This window comes from Bufo bufo, chromosome 7, assembly GCF_905171765.1.
Source record: "Bufo bufo chromosome 7, aBufBuf1.1, whole genome shotgun sequence".
Taxonomy (NCBI): Eukaryota; Metazoa; Chordata; class Amphibia; order Anura; family Bufonidae; genus Bufo; species Bufo bufo.
Window position 1 is genome coordinate 106,649,376 of NC_053395.1, and position 16,663 is coordinate 106,666,038.

Sequence of the window (16,663 nt, forward strand, 5' to 3'; positions counted from 1 at the left end):
GACAGGTCAAGGAGGAGGAGGAGGACAGAGTAATGATTTTTGGTTTTGGCTGTTAGCATGTCATTGGTAACTTTGGTAAGGGCAGATTCAGTTGAGTGGTGGGGTCGGAAGCCAGATTGTAGTCGGTCAAAGAGGGAGCAGGAGGAGAGGTGAAATGACAGTTGCTAATGGACATGTTGTTCAAGTAGCTTTGAAGCATATGGAAGAAGTGATATGGGGCGATAACTGGACAAAGAAGATGGATCAAGTGAAGGCTTTTTGAGAAATTGGTAAAATGGAGCATGTTTAAAAGCAAAGGGGAAGACACCAGAGGTTAGTGATAGGTTGAAGAGATAAGTTGGGGCTTGGATAAACACTGTTGTGAAGTTAGGGATGAGGTGGGATGTGATTGGGTCAAGTGCGCAGGTGGTGAGATGTGATCTTGAGAGTAAGTTTTTCTTCTGTAATGGTGGAGAAGCTGGTTTTGGGAGAAGAGGACTGAGCAGTTGTGTAGAGGGTCTGTGGGGACTATGCACTGAAGCTTTCTCTGATGTTGACTATCCTTTGTTTGTAGTATGTTGCAAAGTCCTCAGCTTAGATGACAGGTGAGGGTGGGGGCGCTGGGGGACGGAGAAGAGAGTTGAAAGTGTTAAAAAAATTTTAGGGTTGTGGATCAGGAAAGATATATGAGAGATGAGAAGTAGGCCTATTTTGCATCAGGTTCACTCGTATTAATAAATATGGGCCAAACTAGCTCACCAGTCTGAGGTTACTTAGCTAGTCTGAAGACACATCAAATGAGACATTTTTATTTTATCTCGGGCACTTCTTTTCAGCTCAAAATAACACAGCAGATTGAAAGGAGTTATGGAGTAGATGTTTGTCATAAAAAAATAGCCAGAGGAGAGAGCGGATAATTCTAGATCTTCATCAAATCCCAGTATGAAGTTTTCCATGACAAGGAAGGTATCAACCATAAGCCAAACACCCCAGCTATCCAGTTATATAACACTGAGGTTGTGTTCACCAACAAAAGCCAGGGCTAATTGCATCACAGGATAGGAAATGTTTCAGAGGGTGCACTATGCCGGTGTGTCTAGCATTCTGTTTTCTGTGTTTTATGGAAATGGATGGGGGAGCTAGTTAGGTACATGGCACCTTGTTACACAATACATTAAAATGTCCCACTTCTAGGCAAATTAGCCTATTGTAAGTTGTACTTGTCTGTTACTAATTAAATATTATAACTGAAATGTTTAATTGGCAATCAGAAAATGAAAAAAAGAATGCTATTGCTAAGAGAATGAACAATGTCATTACAGATATCTTGCTCTGCATGCCTCTTTAACAATGCCATGATATTGAAAGTTTTGGATACTAGGGCAAATTATTCCTAGAATGCAACAGAATATTAATTGGGTATTGGTTAGCAGTGATTAATCATGCTATTTTTTTTTTATTTTTTTTTTGCAGCAAGGAGCGAGCAATGCTGAAAAATTTGACTATGTAAGTATCAAAATAGTTCTCTAGTAAACATGTTTTTTCTCCATTGAAACTAACCTTAATATTGTCCATAGCTCTAAACCAGTCAGCTCCACAGTCACCACATTTAGACTAAAGAATAGAATGCACTACTGTTTTTTTTAATTAATCTGCGTTACCTTCCCAGCACTTAAAAGAAAAATTGCATAATTGGACAAGATTTAAAACAGATGATTGAATTATATACGGAAAACAAAAAATTATGCACTTTATATAGTTTACAGTACTTTTAGATTTTTTAAATGTATTTATGTTCATAGAAAAAAACATATGTAATTCCGTACTTGCTTGAATTAAAGTTTCCTTCAGTTGCTCTGGTTTTTATTGGCTCTTCCTATCGTAATAAATGTGATTAAGCTTCTACTGCTTTAAGAACATGATCTCAGGGTTATTCCTTCCTATCATTGGTGTCCCCTGAACCTTGTTGGCCTCGGCACTAACCTTTGGTTATAATTGTTGTATTCCAACAATGGGGTCCTGTGTTAACGAGCATTTACACGAAAACGCTGGTTAACGATGATCTGGCAGTCTAATACTGCCACGATTACCCAATGAATGAGCAAACGCTTGGTCATCAGGCAATTGTGATTTTTAAGCAGGCTTAAAAATCATTGTTTGCTGGCGGTCTATCGTGCTGTGTAATCAAGATCTGCTGCCAAAAAACAACTAGACAGCATGGGGATGAGCGATTGCACAACAATCGCTCCTTCCCATGCTGTGAAGATGATCTCTGCATCTAATAACAGCAGTCTCCTCTGCTAGCGAGCATTTGATTGGCGGGAAGGAATGGTTCTGTTCGTCTAAGGCTACTTTCACACTAGCGTTCGGGGTTCCGCTTGTGAGCTCCGTTTGAAGGCTCTCACTAGCGGCCCCGAACGGATCCGTAGAGCCCCAATGCATTCTGAGTGGATGCGGATCCGCTCAGAATGCATCAGGATGGCTCCGCTTGGCCTCCGTTCCGCTCAGCAGGCGGACATCCGAACGCAGCTTGCAGCGTTCGGGTGTCTGCCTGGCCGTGCGGAGCCAAACGGATCCGTCCAGACTTACAATGTAAGTCAATGGGGACGGATCTGTTTGAAGTTGACACAATATGGTGCAATTTCAAACGGATCTGTCCCCCATTGACTTTCAATGTAAAGTCTGGACGGATCCGTTTGACTAACTTTCGCACTTCGAATTTTTTCTGAACTATAATGCAGACGGATCCGTTCTGATTGGATCCCAACGTTTGCATTATAGGAGCGTATCCGTCTGTGCAGACACCAGACGGATCCGCTCTGAACGCAAGTGTGAAAGTAGCCTAATATAGCCCTAAGTTGCAGATCCTGTCTTAGATTTTAGACTTTAGGATGTAAGGGATAAAATATATGGTCAACCTTGAGGGAAACTCCATGGCAAAACCCAGTCTAGAACATTCAGATTTTGGAGCTTATCCTTAATTAAAAAGAAAAAAAAAATTCCACCATGTGTATTATTCTTTTGTAGTTATTACATAGTTACATAATTAATACGGTTGAAAAAAGACAAACGTCCATCAAGTTCAACCAAGGGATAGGTGGGGACGCAAATCCCAGAAGGAAGTAAGTATTTTTTTCTTTTAAGAATTCGTCTTTTTGAAACTGTCCACTGCTCCTGCTGTGACCACGTCCTGAGGAAGTCTATTCCACAGATTCACAGTTCTCACAGTAAAGAAGCTTTGACGCTTCTGGAGACTGAACTTTTTCTTCTTCAGTCGGAGGCAGTGCCCCTTGTCTTTTGAGCACATTTTACATGGAACAGCTTTTTGCCGTATTTTTTGTATGGCCCATTTATATACATGTACAGGTTAATCATGTCCCCCCTTAGACGTCTATTCTCAAGACTAAATAAATTATATTATTTTAATCTTTCTTCATAACTAAGACCCTCCATGCCCCTTATCATTTTAGTTGCTCTCCTTTGTACTTGTTCCAGCTGCAGTGCATCCTTTCTGTGTACTGTTGCCCAGAACTGGACTGCGTATTCCAGATGAGGCCACACCAGCGCTTTGTAAAGTGGTAGTATTACATCCCTGCTCCGCGAGTCCATGCCTCGTTTAATGCATGACAATATCCTGGTGGCCTTAGAAGCAGCTGATTGACATTGTATACTATAATTTTTATTAAGGAAAATCAAAAGTGTACAGACTTTTCGGATAATGTTCACAATAAAATAAAAGGTACACTATCATCAGGTACAAAGTAATGATAAATTATGCATAATCAACCCCAATAAGAAGAGTCATAAATATATATCTGGGGTAAGTTGACATTCCTATTTGACATACAGAGCAGTGGTGTGCTGACATTGAAGATTATAATTGTTATAGCTAATATGGGACTGAGTATAGACTTGAAATCAAGTAACCTTGATGTAGATAGGGGGAAAATGTAGAAAGAAAGCGGGTTATTCATATTTCCTGAAAGAGGACCAAGGTGACCAACACTTCTTAAACGCAATTGTACTATTGTTTTCCCATGAGACTAATTCCTCGAACCTGTAAATCTGATCGATCTTGGCCATCCAACGTGGTATGGGCGGTGTATCTGCTGACAGCCAATAGCAAGATATTAAAAGGCGTGCTGCATCTAAAAGGTGATTAAATAGGGGGGGGGGGGGGTATAGTCTCCTTATGAGTGGGTGTATATGTCCCCAAGAGTGCTAGAGCAAGTGAAATAGGTATGGATGAATGGCAAATCTTATTACACTCTTCAAATATGTCGGACCACCATGTTTTTATTTTAGGGCAAGACCACCATATGTGGAAAAAAGAGCCTCTGTCACTACTGCACCTCCAGCACCTATCCGAACGTGAAGTACTGAACCTACAAGTTACGTCTGGGGTTTCATACCATCTTGTCAATATCTTGTAAGCGTTTTCCTTTATCCGGACACATCTCGACGTTTTGTGAGGTCTTAGAAGAATCCTGGACATTACTGTCTGGGTAAATGGGGTTTCAAGGTCTTTCTCCCATAAACCAATAAACGCCGGTTTTATCAAGAGTTTAGGGGAGTTTAGGTTTTTGTATATCAAAGAAATTAATTTAGGTTGTGGGTTGGGTCTAGATAAAAGGTTTTCAAACCATGTAAGTGGGCGTAAAAGGGATCTTTTCTCTATGAATTTAGTAATAAAAGATTGCAAAAATGAGATAAAAGGAAGGTGGAACATACATTCCGGAAAGAGCCGAGTAATAGAGGCCGGGTCTATTAAATTCCCATTATCGTCCAGCAGGGACACTACTAAATGAGTAGAGCCCCTTATGGACAACGGAAGGCTATTCAACAGAGCTTTGGGTGCCATTCCCACAATATCTCTTACCTGGATTAAAGGGGAGGGTAATGGAATGGCATGTGTGATTGATTGGAACCAGTCCCAAGCTTTTAGGGTGGCTTTGATTATGGGAGTACCGCCTTTAACCATGTATTTAGATGTTCCATTCCCTACTAGAAGTCCTCTAAATGGTGTGCCATATTGTGTTTGTTCAAGGTCAACCCAAGGTTCATTGGATGTTCCCTTAATCCAACCCACCAGTCTGGCTAAGAGGACTGCATTGTTGTAAAGTTCACGGTTGGGCATGCCTATTACGCCAAAGGGTTTAGGCCTATTTAGAGTTGAGAACGCTATGCGAGCTTTCTTTCCAGCCCAAATAAAGGATCTAATCATCTGGTTAAATAATTTATAAAACGGTTTAGGCACTAGAATTGGTAGAACTTGTTGGAGATAGGTCATTTTAGGGATTATATGTGAAGTTACTATGTTTTTCCTGCCGAACCAGGATAGCAGGAGATTGTTAAGAGAGGAAAGTTGGTCTTTTATTGAAATTAAGAGTGGGGTGTAGTTTAGGCGAAATAAAGAGTCAGGATCAGGGCCAATTTTGATTCCCAGGTACGTGATGTGTGGGTTATCCCAGTTAAAAGGGGAATTTGATCTTGAAGTTTTTTAACCAATAATGGGGGAAAACCAACATTAAGGACGTGGGATTTATCAGCATTGATTTTAAAATTAGAGAAGGTACCAAATAGTTCTATTATACGATGAATGTGAGGAGAAGCTATGACCGGGTTCGTGAACATAACAAGTAAGTCGTCGGCGAAAGCTGCAACCTTATGTTCATGTCTTCCAACCCGAACCCCTTGGATTCCCCCCTCTCTCCTAATAGCCTGTAGTAAAGATTCCATAACCAGAACAAACAATAGGGGAGAGAGGGGGCAACCCTGCCTAATCCCATTGTGTATAGCAAAGGGAGCAGATAGGGAGCTGTTAACAATCACAGAGGCTGATGCATTTGTATATAAAGAAAAGACTGCATTTATAAACTAGACTGGTATTCCAAATGTAGAGAGCACCTTGCTCATGAATTCCCAATCCACTCTGTCGAATGCCTTCTCAGCATCCGTACTGAGAAGGATCAGAGGGCGTTTGGATCTTTTTGCATGATAAATGCAATTTAAGACTCTGGCGGTGTTATCTTTCCCTTCCCTGCCCCTCACAAAGCCCACTTGGTCTTTTTGGATTAATATGGGGAAAAGGGTAGATAAACGAGTGGCCAGTAATTTAGCTAAAATTTTTAAATCTATATTTAGCAATGAGATTGGACGATAGTTTGCACAGTTCGAACCATCCTTTCCCTTTTTGTGGATCAGAGATATATGGACCTTAGTCATGTCTGTAGACATGTTGGTGCCAGTTAAAGAGCTATTACACACTTCAAGTAGGTAGGGGTTTAATATCTTAGCTAGTGAGCGATAATAGGAGGCTGGAAGGCCATCAGGGCCTGGGCATTTTCCTCTAGGAAGCTGTTTGATAGTGTCTTCTAGTTCTTGTAATGTGAAGGGGGCTTGTAACATTTGAGCCTGTTGCGTGGAAAGAGTTGGGAGAGACAAGGAGCTCAAAAAGGAATTCATTGAATCATTTGGTGGATAAGGGTATTGAACTCTCTTTTCTTTTAGATTATATAGGGAATGGTAGAAATCTCTAAATTGGGTTGCAATGTCAGCTGTGGAGTAGGCTAACCCTCCACTAGATGTTTTGATCTGATGGATGTAATTATGTTCTTTCCTTTGCTTAATCCTTTGCATCATAAACTTAGATGCTCTATCCCCGTGGGCATAATATTTAAATCGCGCTTGTAAGTAATATTTGGCTGAGGCTATGTTTAGGACTTTTTTTTAGGGCTTCCCTAGTTGCAGTTAGTTCTGAAAGGTGAGATTCCAAAAGGGACTGTTTGTGAAGGGATTCAAGTTTTTGAATTTTGGCTAGTAAGGAATCCACAAGGGCTTTCCTAGCTTTCTTGATTCTAGCTCCCAATGAGATAAAATGGCCTCGCATGAAGACTTTATGCGCATCCCACAGAACATGACAAGAATTAACTGATTTATGGTTAAGGGAAAAATATTCCTTCAAAGCTTCTTGTGTTTGGGTTAAGGAGTCGCCTGGAGCAATTAATTGCTCGTTTAGAAGCCATCTAAAGGGCCTAGGTTCCAGAGTAGGGGCAGATAGCGTCAAGAAGATAGGGGAGTGGTCAGATAGGTGCATATTACCAATGCTGGCCAGACTGCAGAACTGAAGATGCTCTTTTGATGTGAAAATATAATCCAGCCTGTGATAAGACCCATGTACATGAGAGAAGAAATCTCGTTCGTTAGCCTTGTTAGCCTCCAAACATCACAGATAGACCAGTTGTGCAAGAATTTCTTGAGACGCCTAAGTTCTTTGATAGCTATCAGTGATTTTTTAGAAGTAGAGTCAATATGAGGCTCAAGCGTTAGGTTAAAGTCTCCCCCCAATATCACTACTCCCTCTTTATATGGCTCCAATAGGGTTAGGACCTCTACAATCCATGAAGCCTGGCCAGCATTGGGGGCATAGAGATTGATAAAAGTATATACCTGATTAGCTATAGATCCCTTAAGCAGCAAATATCTCCCCTCATGATCTTGAGTGTGGTATATATAGGTGAATGGAAGATGTTTCCTTATCCCTATACTTATGCCTCTGGAGGCCGACGACCCTGAACCACAATGGTACCATTCAGTAAATAGAGAATTCTTAAGGTTTGGATATTTATCAAATTTAAAGTGGGTCTCCTGAAGAAACTTTGTTTAGAGGGGGAGTTGAATCCCTTCACATTGAAGGATGCTATACAAAGGTCAGCCATGATTCAAGGTGAAGGGAGGATTGTTTAAATAGGCTTAGTGTATGTGGTATGATATAGATGGAAAATAGAAAAGGGGAACACTCAGCCTCCAGAAGCGAAGCACCAGGATGTCTCAGAGGACTCAAATAGGGTCGTATGTCTTGCTTACAAAAAATAGTACCTGACCTGATTGAGAAACGAAAACAAAAGAAAATAGAAAAAATAAGAGGCAAGTAACAGTACAAATAACACAATTATGTGTGTAAAACATTTTGGCAGAGCTAGGAGACTCTGCAATCTCTAGGAGGGGGGGGGAAGAGAATTTTTTCTGAGTATCCTTCCCTAGGACAGATTAAACCAGACAATGTTAATGCTATATGGCCGGGTATGAATCCTCACCCAGCAACAATATTGGGCAATAATGGCACTATATGCATTCACATAAGGCTAAACACAATAAATAATCGCAGTGTATAACAGATGAAGCATTCCCCTATAACCTGGAATTTGCCATTAAATTTGTATCTGCAGGGAGATAACTTGGCAAGTCAACTATTTAATCGGGAACAAACATTCGGATGGAATCACCCTATATTCGAAATGTTCACTGATATACTAACTGTGGAAAGTCATGCGATTATATACTTATCGATGAAAACTTTCTTCACTCGTCAATTAATGGAAGTCTCCTCGGGGTGGAGGTGTTCAATCTTCTTCCTCTTTGCGGTTTGGGGGTGCGAGGAGGTTCCCATAGAACAAAAGATGGCAGATCGGGCAGGGTAGCTGCGTTCTGGAGCACATCCCAGTTGTCGATCGGCAATGGTTGGATCTGAAGGTGAGCGTAGATCTTTTCCAGGTTCTTGGGAGAAGAGATAAAGAGGCGACGGCCATCATGGGTGAATGAGAGGCCGAAAGGGAAGGACCAGCGGTAAAGGATCTTCTGAGAGCGCAGCCAATCCGTAAGTGGCTTCAGCGCTCTGCGCTTCCGCAGGGTAGATTGTGTTAAGTCCTGAAAAATCGCAATTTCGTTGCCCTCCCACAACAGCGACGGGCTGTTTCTAGCATTGGAGAGAATCGCCTCTTTAACCGGAAAATAGAGAAATTTACAAATAACGTCCCGCGGGGGCTCGTTTGGCAGAGGTTTGGGCCTCAATGCTCTATGAGCCCTTTCAATTGTGATTTCATGCGCTGTATCAGGACCCAACAGTTGGAGGCAGATTTGTATTACTGCTTCAGAGACATCACCAGGGCTAACAGATTCAGGAATACCTCTGAACCTGAGATTATTCCTTCTTCCCCTATTCTCCTGGTCCTCCAGCGCCGTGTATAGAAGGTTAATGTGCGCTTGATATTCAGCCATGTTAGAAGACACCTCTTTCTGGTGCGCAGCGATCTTTTGCTGGTTTTCCTCCAGGATCTCCACTCTGGATCCAATATGGCGAATATCACCCCGGATAGCAGCTAGTTCAGAGCTAAGGGGTTCCAGAGCTTCAGAGAGTGAGTCCTTGAGGAAACTCCTGGATATTGGAAGGGCGTCTGGGCTAAGGGAAGCTTCCCTGCCTCCTTCAGCGCCTACAGGAGCTTGTTTGTAGCCAGCGGCCTTCGGAGTGCCGAGCGCCATTTTAGTTTCTCTAGCCACACATGCAGCGGCAGCCTTCTTAACCACTTTCCGTCCGCCCATAGGATATAAACGTCCTATGGGTGGATCTCTATTTCTGAACGCACGTTTTAAAACGTCCGTTCAGAAAATGCAGCTGCACGCTAATCGTGCAGCTGCTGATCGGGTTGCCCGCTGTCAGTGACAGCAGGGCAACCCTAAGAGAAGGCAGGGACAGTTCCCAGGTGTCCCTGCCTTCTGGATCGCTGCTGTGTATGCAGAGCAGGAAGCACCGTGCGCTTCCTGTTCCGGCCCGGCGGTCATGTGACCGCCGTGACCGGAGAGTACAGGGCTGTGTGAGGTCTTTCACAGACCTCGATCAGCCCTGCTCTGAGGCTGTACAGCGCAGAATTACACTGTACAGCCTCTCTGGGGGGTATATTTCTTCTGTAACTGGGGCTACTATGTCAGCCCAAGTTACAGGAGAAATCAACAGTGAAAAGAAAAAGTGAAGTAAATGTCCCCCAGAGGTCTTGTATGACCTTATGGGGGACGAAAAGTGTAAAATAAAAAAATAAAGGGTTGAAAAAAATTAATAAAAAAAAGTTTCACATGTAAAAAAAAAAAAAAGTCCCCAAGTAAGGAATAAAAGAAAATGTTAAAAATAGAAAAAATAAAGTAAAATAGACATATTTGGTATTGCCGCATCCGTAAAAACCAGCTCTATAAAAATATCACATGACCTAACCCCTCAGGTGAACACCGTAAAAAAATAAAATAAAACTGTGTCAAAACAAGCAATTTTTGTCACCTTGCATCACAAAAGGTGCAACACCAAGTGATCAAAAACGCGTATGTCCCACAAAATGGTGCCAATAAAACCGTCACCTCATCCCACAAAAAATGAGCCCCTACATAAGAAAATCTCTCAAAAAATAAAAAAAACTATAGCTCTCAGAACATGGACACATTAAAACATAATTTTTTTGTTTCAAAAATGCTATTATTGTGTAAAACTTTAATAAATGAGAAAAAGTATACATATTAGGTATCGCCACGTCCGTAAAAATCTGCTCTATAAAAATGTCACTTGACTGAACCCCTCAGGTGAACGCTGTAAAAATAAATAAATAGAAACTGTGCTAAAACAACCAATTTTTTGGTCACCTTGCCCCATAAAGTGTTATAATGAATGATCAAAAAATCATATGTACCCAAAAATAGTACTAATAAAACTGGCACCTTATCCCCTAGTTTCCAAAATGGGGTCACTTCTTGGGAGTTTCTACTGTAAGGGTGCATCAGGGGGCTTCAAATGGGACATGGCATCTAAAAACCATGGGGAGTTCCTTTTCTTCTGCGCCCTGCCGTGTGCCCATACAGCAGTTTATGACCACATGTGGGGTGTTTCTGTAAACCACAGAATCTGGGTAATAAATATTGAGTCAAACGGCTGTTAACCATCGATGTGTTAAAGAAAAAAATTGATTAAAATGGAAAATCTGCCCAAAAAGTGAAATTTAAAAATTTGATCTCCATTTTCCTTTAATTCTTGTGGAACGCCTAAAGGGTTAACAAAGTTTGTAAAATCGGTTTTGAATACCTTGAGGGGTGTAGTTTCTACAGAGGGGTCATTTATGGGGGTATCCACTATGTAGGCCCCACAAAGTGACTTCAGACCTGAACTGGTCCTTAAAAAGTGGGTTTTGGCAATTTTCTTAAAAATTTGAAGAATTACTTCTAAGCCTTCTAACGTCCTAAAAAAATAAAATGACATTTCCAAAATGATGCCAACATAAAGTAGACATATGGGGAATGTTAAGTAATAAATATTTTATGAGGTATCACTTTCTGTTTTAAAAGCAGAGAAATTGAAATTTAGAAAATTGCGAATTTTTAAATTTTTTGGGTAAATTTGGGATTTTTTCATAAATAAAGGTGAAATATATTGACTCAAATTTATGTCTATCATGAAGTACAATGTGTCACGAGAAAACAATCTCTGAATGACTTGGATAAATAAAGGCGTTCCAAAGTTATTACCACATAAAGTGAGATATGTCAGTTTTGCAAAATTTGGCCTGGTCAGGAAGGGGGCAAATGGCCCAGATGGCAGGTGGTTAATGAATTTATCCATTTCTCCAGGCTGGATCGCCGCTTTAGCAGGACCGGAATGATCAGTGTTCTTTTGACCTACGATTTTGACCATTTTCGGTCTGGTTAGCTAATAAACAGAAGCTATGAAGTATAATCAAGTAGCGGAGCGACGCTTCACACAGCCATCCACTCTCAGCGTAGGCTCCGCCCCCCGACATTGTATACTATAATTTAATCTACCATCCACAAGGACACCCAAATCCTTCTCTATACGTGACTCTCCCAGTGCTACATCACCTAGGACATATGAAGCAGAGAGATTATTACTACCAAGATGCATAACTTTACATTTGTCCACATTGAACCTCATTTGCCAAGTTGATGCCCAATCAATCAGAGTGTTCAAGTCAGCTTGTAGTTTGTGGACATCTTCCATAGACCGTACAGTTCTACACAGCTTAGTGTCATCTGCAAAAATAGATATGGTGCTATTAATCCCGTCCTCAATATCATTAATAAATAAATTAAATAATAAGTGGCCCAGCACTAAACCTTGGGGTACACCACTTATAACCTGGGACCATTCTGAATAGGAATCATTGACCACAACTCTCTGAACACGGTCCTACAGCCAGTTTTCAATCCAATTACAAACTATACTTTCCAAGCCAATAGACCTTACTTTACTTATTAAGCGTCTATGAGGGACAGTATCAAAAGCCTTTGCAAAATCCAGAAACACTACATCCACAGCCGCCCCTCTGTCCAGGTTACTACTCACCTCCTCATAAAAACAAATCAGGTTAGTCTGACAACTTCTGTCCTTGGTAAACCCATGCTGGTTATCACTTATAATATTATTTGTAGTCACATACTCCTGTATATACACAGGAGAAATCCACGGCACACCATATGCATTTAATCAATTAATCGTTTTTAATTCATAGTAGTTTATACATAATTTTTTGTTCCATCCAGAGCAATTATTCGAGCAATATAATAGTTAAGCAGTACAACCCCAACGTTTCGGTCGGTGTCTACCTTTATCAAGGGATCTGTAAAGAATACATAGTAAAATGATAAGTATTATGGACGGAACAATGATTCAAAGCTAGAGACTATAATTGAACTAGACAATATATATCGCTGTAGGATGGTGTCATCATATAGTTTAGGAATCTAAATCTGAACCAACAACCAGCATCCGCTCAATGGTCCAGGGCGGAAAGGAAGAAATAAGGGGAGTAGAAATTGCAAAACCAAAGTAAGTGAACTGAAAAGTAGCAAATATATACAACATGTACAATAATAGGGTGTAAAACATATTGTTGGTACCTTGGTGCATAGATAAATACTCGTGATCATTGCATTTAAATAATAGATATTAGTAATAACTATAGGAAGAATATATACGGAGTCAGGGATCATTTTGGAAGGTGAGGAGCGCAAAATGCTTAGGGCTGTGAGAGACACGAGTCATTATATGGAAAAGGTAGGCTAAGTTATCCAGGGATACAATTACATGGCACCCAGAGGAGTAGTTTAAAGAGACAGTGTAAGGAATGTATAAAGTAACCTGAATGATATTCCTAAGGCAAGGCATAATATGCAGGGTGGGCCATTTATATGGATACACCTTAATAAAATGGGAATGGTTGGTGATATTAACTTCCTGTTTGTGGCACATTAGTATATGTGAGGGGTGAAACTTTTCAAGATGGGTGGTGACCATGGCGGCCATTTTGAAGTCGGACATTTTGAATCCAACTTTAGTTTTTTCAATAGGAAGAGGGTCATGTGACACATCAAACTTATTGGGAATTTCACACGAAAAACAATGGTGTGCTTGGTTTTAACGTAACTTTATTCTTTCATGAGTTATTTACAAGTTTCTCTTTGTTTACAGCCATTGACATGTCGCCGAGGTTAACACGTGAGGAACGGATAGAAATTGTGTTGATGTCTGGTGAACGCAGTAACCAGGTCATTGCAGCAGATTTCAATGCAAGACACCCTACGAGACCACCCATCTCCCATGCTACAGTTAGCAAACTGCTTGCTAAGTTTCATGAAACTGGTTCAGTGTTGGATTTGCCAAAATGTGGACACATGAAATCTGTCTCTAATGAAGAAACATCAGTGGCTGTCCTAGCCTCATTCAGCAAGAGCCCACAGCGTAGCACTCGCTGCATGTCACTGGAGAGTGGCATTAGTCATACATCCCTTCGACGGATATTAGCCACTCACAAATGGCACCCTTACAAACTCCAGCTACTGTTGCATCTCAACGAGGATGACTTAGATCGGCGCACTTAATTTGCAGAATGGGCAAAACAAAAATTGGAACAGGACCCTCAGTTTACGCAGAAGATTTTGTTCAGTGATTAAAAGAATATTGAGGCAAACTTTTATGTGAATGGTGAAGTTAACAAACAAAACCACCGCTATTGGTCTGACACTAACCCACATTGGATAGATCCCTCCAAGACTGTTGGAACAAAAAAATTAATGGTATGGTGTGGTATATGGGGTACAAAGATAGTGGGGCCATTCTTCATCAATGGAAACCTCAAGGCCACTGGATATGCGAAATTGCTACATGATGATGTGTTTCCCTCTTTATGCACTGAAGCTGGCACGTTCCCTGAGTTTTTCCAGCAAGATGGTGCACCACCACATTATGGGTGTCGGTTCCGAACATTCCTAGATGAACAGTTTCCTGGAAAGTGGATTGGTCGTCGTGGGCCAGTTGAATGGCCCCCAAGGTCTCCCAATCTGACCCCCTTAGACTTTTATCTTTATGGTCATCTGAAGGCAATTGTCTATGCTGTGAAGATACGAGATGTGCAGCACCTGAAACTACGGATACTGGAAGCCTGTGCTAGCATTTCTCCTGCGGTGTTGCTATCAGTGTGTGAAGAATGGGAGAAGAGGGTTGCATTGACAATCCAACACAATGGGCAGCACATTGAACACATTGTATAAGTGGTCAGAAACTTGTAAATAACTCATGAAAGAATAAAGTTACGTTATTGTGAAATTCCCAATAAGTTTGATGTGTCACATGACCCTCTTCCTATTGAAAAAACAAAAGTTGGATTCAAAATGGCCGACTTCAATATGGCCACCATGGTCACCACCCATCTTGAAAAGTTTCCCCCCTCACATATACTAATGTGCCACAAACACACAAACAGGAAGTTAATATCACCAACCATTCCCATTTTATTAATGTGTATCCATATAAATGGCCCACCCTGTAGACTCTGTGGTCATGAAGGCTTTAAGAAGTATGGCTAATGTACTACTATAGCAAGAATATGCCAGGGGGGCCTTACCTGTGACTTTGGATATGCAGGATCTGCTCTGGAGGTGTGCGTCCGTACACTAATGCGGCCATTATATACAGGTGTAGGATGTAGCGTCTCTCGTGTGGTGGCGCCTACGTCTGACGTCAGCAGACGGCGTGCGCATGCGCATTATCATTGAATGCGATTACTAAGGGACGGGATATCTGATGTCATGCGTCAGTGTTGTCTAAGAGCGGGCGCATGCGCATAGCATAATCTGAGGACAAAGGAGGGCAGAGACTATGCCCTTCTTCTCTATAGGCGCTGCTAAGGTGTATAGTAAAGCGATGTGGCGGGACCCCAATGTGAAAAAGCGGTCTGAAACCGGAGCTTGAGCAAATGATAGATATACTTATATTAGGAGTACTGGGTGTGTTAATAATGATAAAGAAGAAATTATGTTATAGAGCTACAGGGGATATATGCGATAAGGAATAGAGAAAATATTGGGAATATTATATACATTATTATGTTATATCGTGGGGAGGTAGACCAGATAATGAGAAGAAAGTAAGAGGAAAGAAGAAGAATAAAGCCATGGAATAAGGGAACAGGGGAGGAGTGGGGAAAAAAAGGGAAAAAGAAAAGGGAAAAGAAGGAAAGAAAGAAAAGAAGGAAAGAAAGAAAAGAAGGAAAAGAAGAAAAAGGGAATTTGAGTTAGGGAGGGGAAGGGAGGGAGGGAAAAAGAGGGGGGGGGTTGGAGGGGAAGAATGGGAGGGAGTGGGTCGGGGAGGGGGTATGGTTCTCACCCATGGCTAGATCATTATGGACCAAGATCAAGACTAGCGAATCTGAAAATAGAAAGGGGTAATATATCAGACACATTATGAAGACATTGTGACATTAAATAATGCTGTAGAAAACATAAAAAAATATAAGTATCATGGTACATTACACCCTTCAGAGCTTATAGTAAAAGTCGCATTCCCTGTTAAGTCCTTTGGGTGATAACGTATCCAGACGATGTATCCAATAGGACTCCCGTTGTTTGAGTAATAGTGTCCGGTTGCCTCCCCTCCGAGGGATCGGGACCTGTTCCAGGACTTGGAACCGCAAAGAAGAGATCTGATGGTTATGTCTCTTAAAGTGGGCAGGAATAGGTAGCAAGAGTTGATCTGTTCTGATGGTGGATTTGTGTTTAGAGTTCCTATCTCTGATGTGTTGAGTGGTCTCACCGATGTAAATCAATCCGCAAGGGCATTTTATGCGATAGACTACATAAGTGGAATCGCATGTAAAGTATCCTTTAATAGAGTATTTCTTACCTGACTGGGGGTGTGTAATAGTGTCACCCTTAATGACACTGGAGCACTGTGCGCAATGAAGGCAGGGAAATGTTCCAAACTTAGGGGTACCTAACAATCTAGGGAGAGGTCGCACACGCCCCAGATACAGAAGAAACGACCGAGGAGGAGCCAGAGGAACAGATCTGGACAACCGCATCCAGACCCGCTCACAGGTACAGTGGACAACCTGGTGATAAACATTTCCTCCATTAACCTGTCACCCGCACAAACCACAGTACTACAGAAAGGTTTATCCTTCTGCACCATGACTCCCCTTGATACATTTTTACTAGAACAAGAATTACAACGATTCTATAGGAACATTCGATTAAAAACACATTTTGGGCAACAAGATAGCTTAAACATAACACCAACTAAGTGTGTAGCTGATGCTCTATCACTACAAACCTTGCGCCTTCGTAACAAGAGCCACTTCATGCCCCCCAGGACTAACCATCCAACTGAAACATATTTCTCCTTCACACAACAATCAATACAACAAATATTGAAGTCCCACACTAAGGGCGAGTTTAAACACTCACATAATCTGACAGTGGAGGAACAAAGAGCAATTACAGAGTTAAAGTCTCATAAAGACCTAGTGATTAAACCAGCAGATAAGGGGGGAGCGCTAGTTGTCATGGACAAATCCATGTA

At 41.4% G+C, this 16,663-nt stretch overlaps 1 protein-coding gene across 1 annotated transcript in view; it reads left to right on the forward strand.

Moving 5' to 3' along the window:
* LOC121008604 (glutaminase kidney isoform, mitochondrial-like) overlaps nt 1-16,663 on the forward strand; it is a 1,417,393-nt gene that overhangs the window by 537,644 nt on the left and 863,086 nt on the right. The window contains exon 8 of the mRNA XM_040441254.1: nt 1,453-1,485. Coding sequence (XP_040297188.1) covers nt 1,453-1,485 — 33 coding nt within the window. The remainder of the gene's footprint in view (nt 1-1,452; nt 1,486-16,663) is intronic.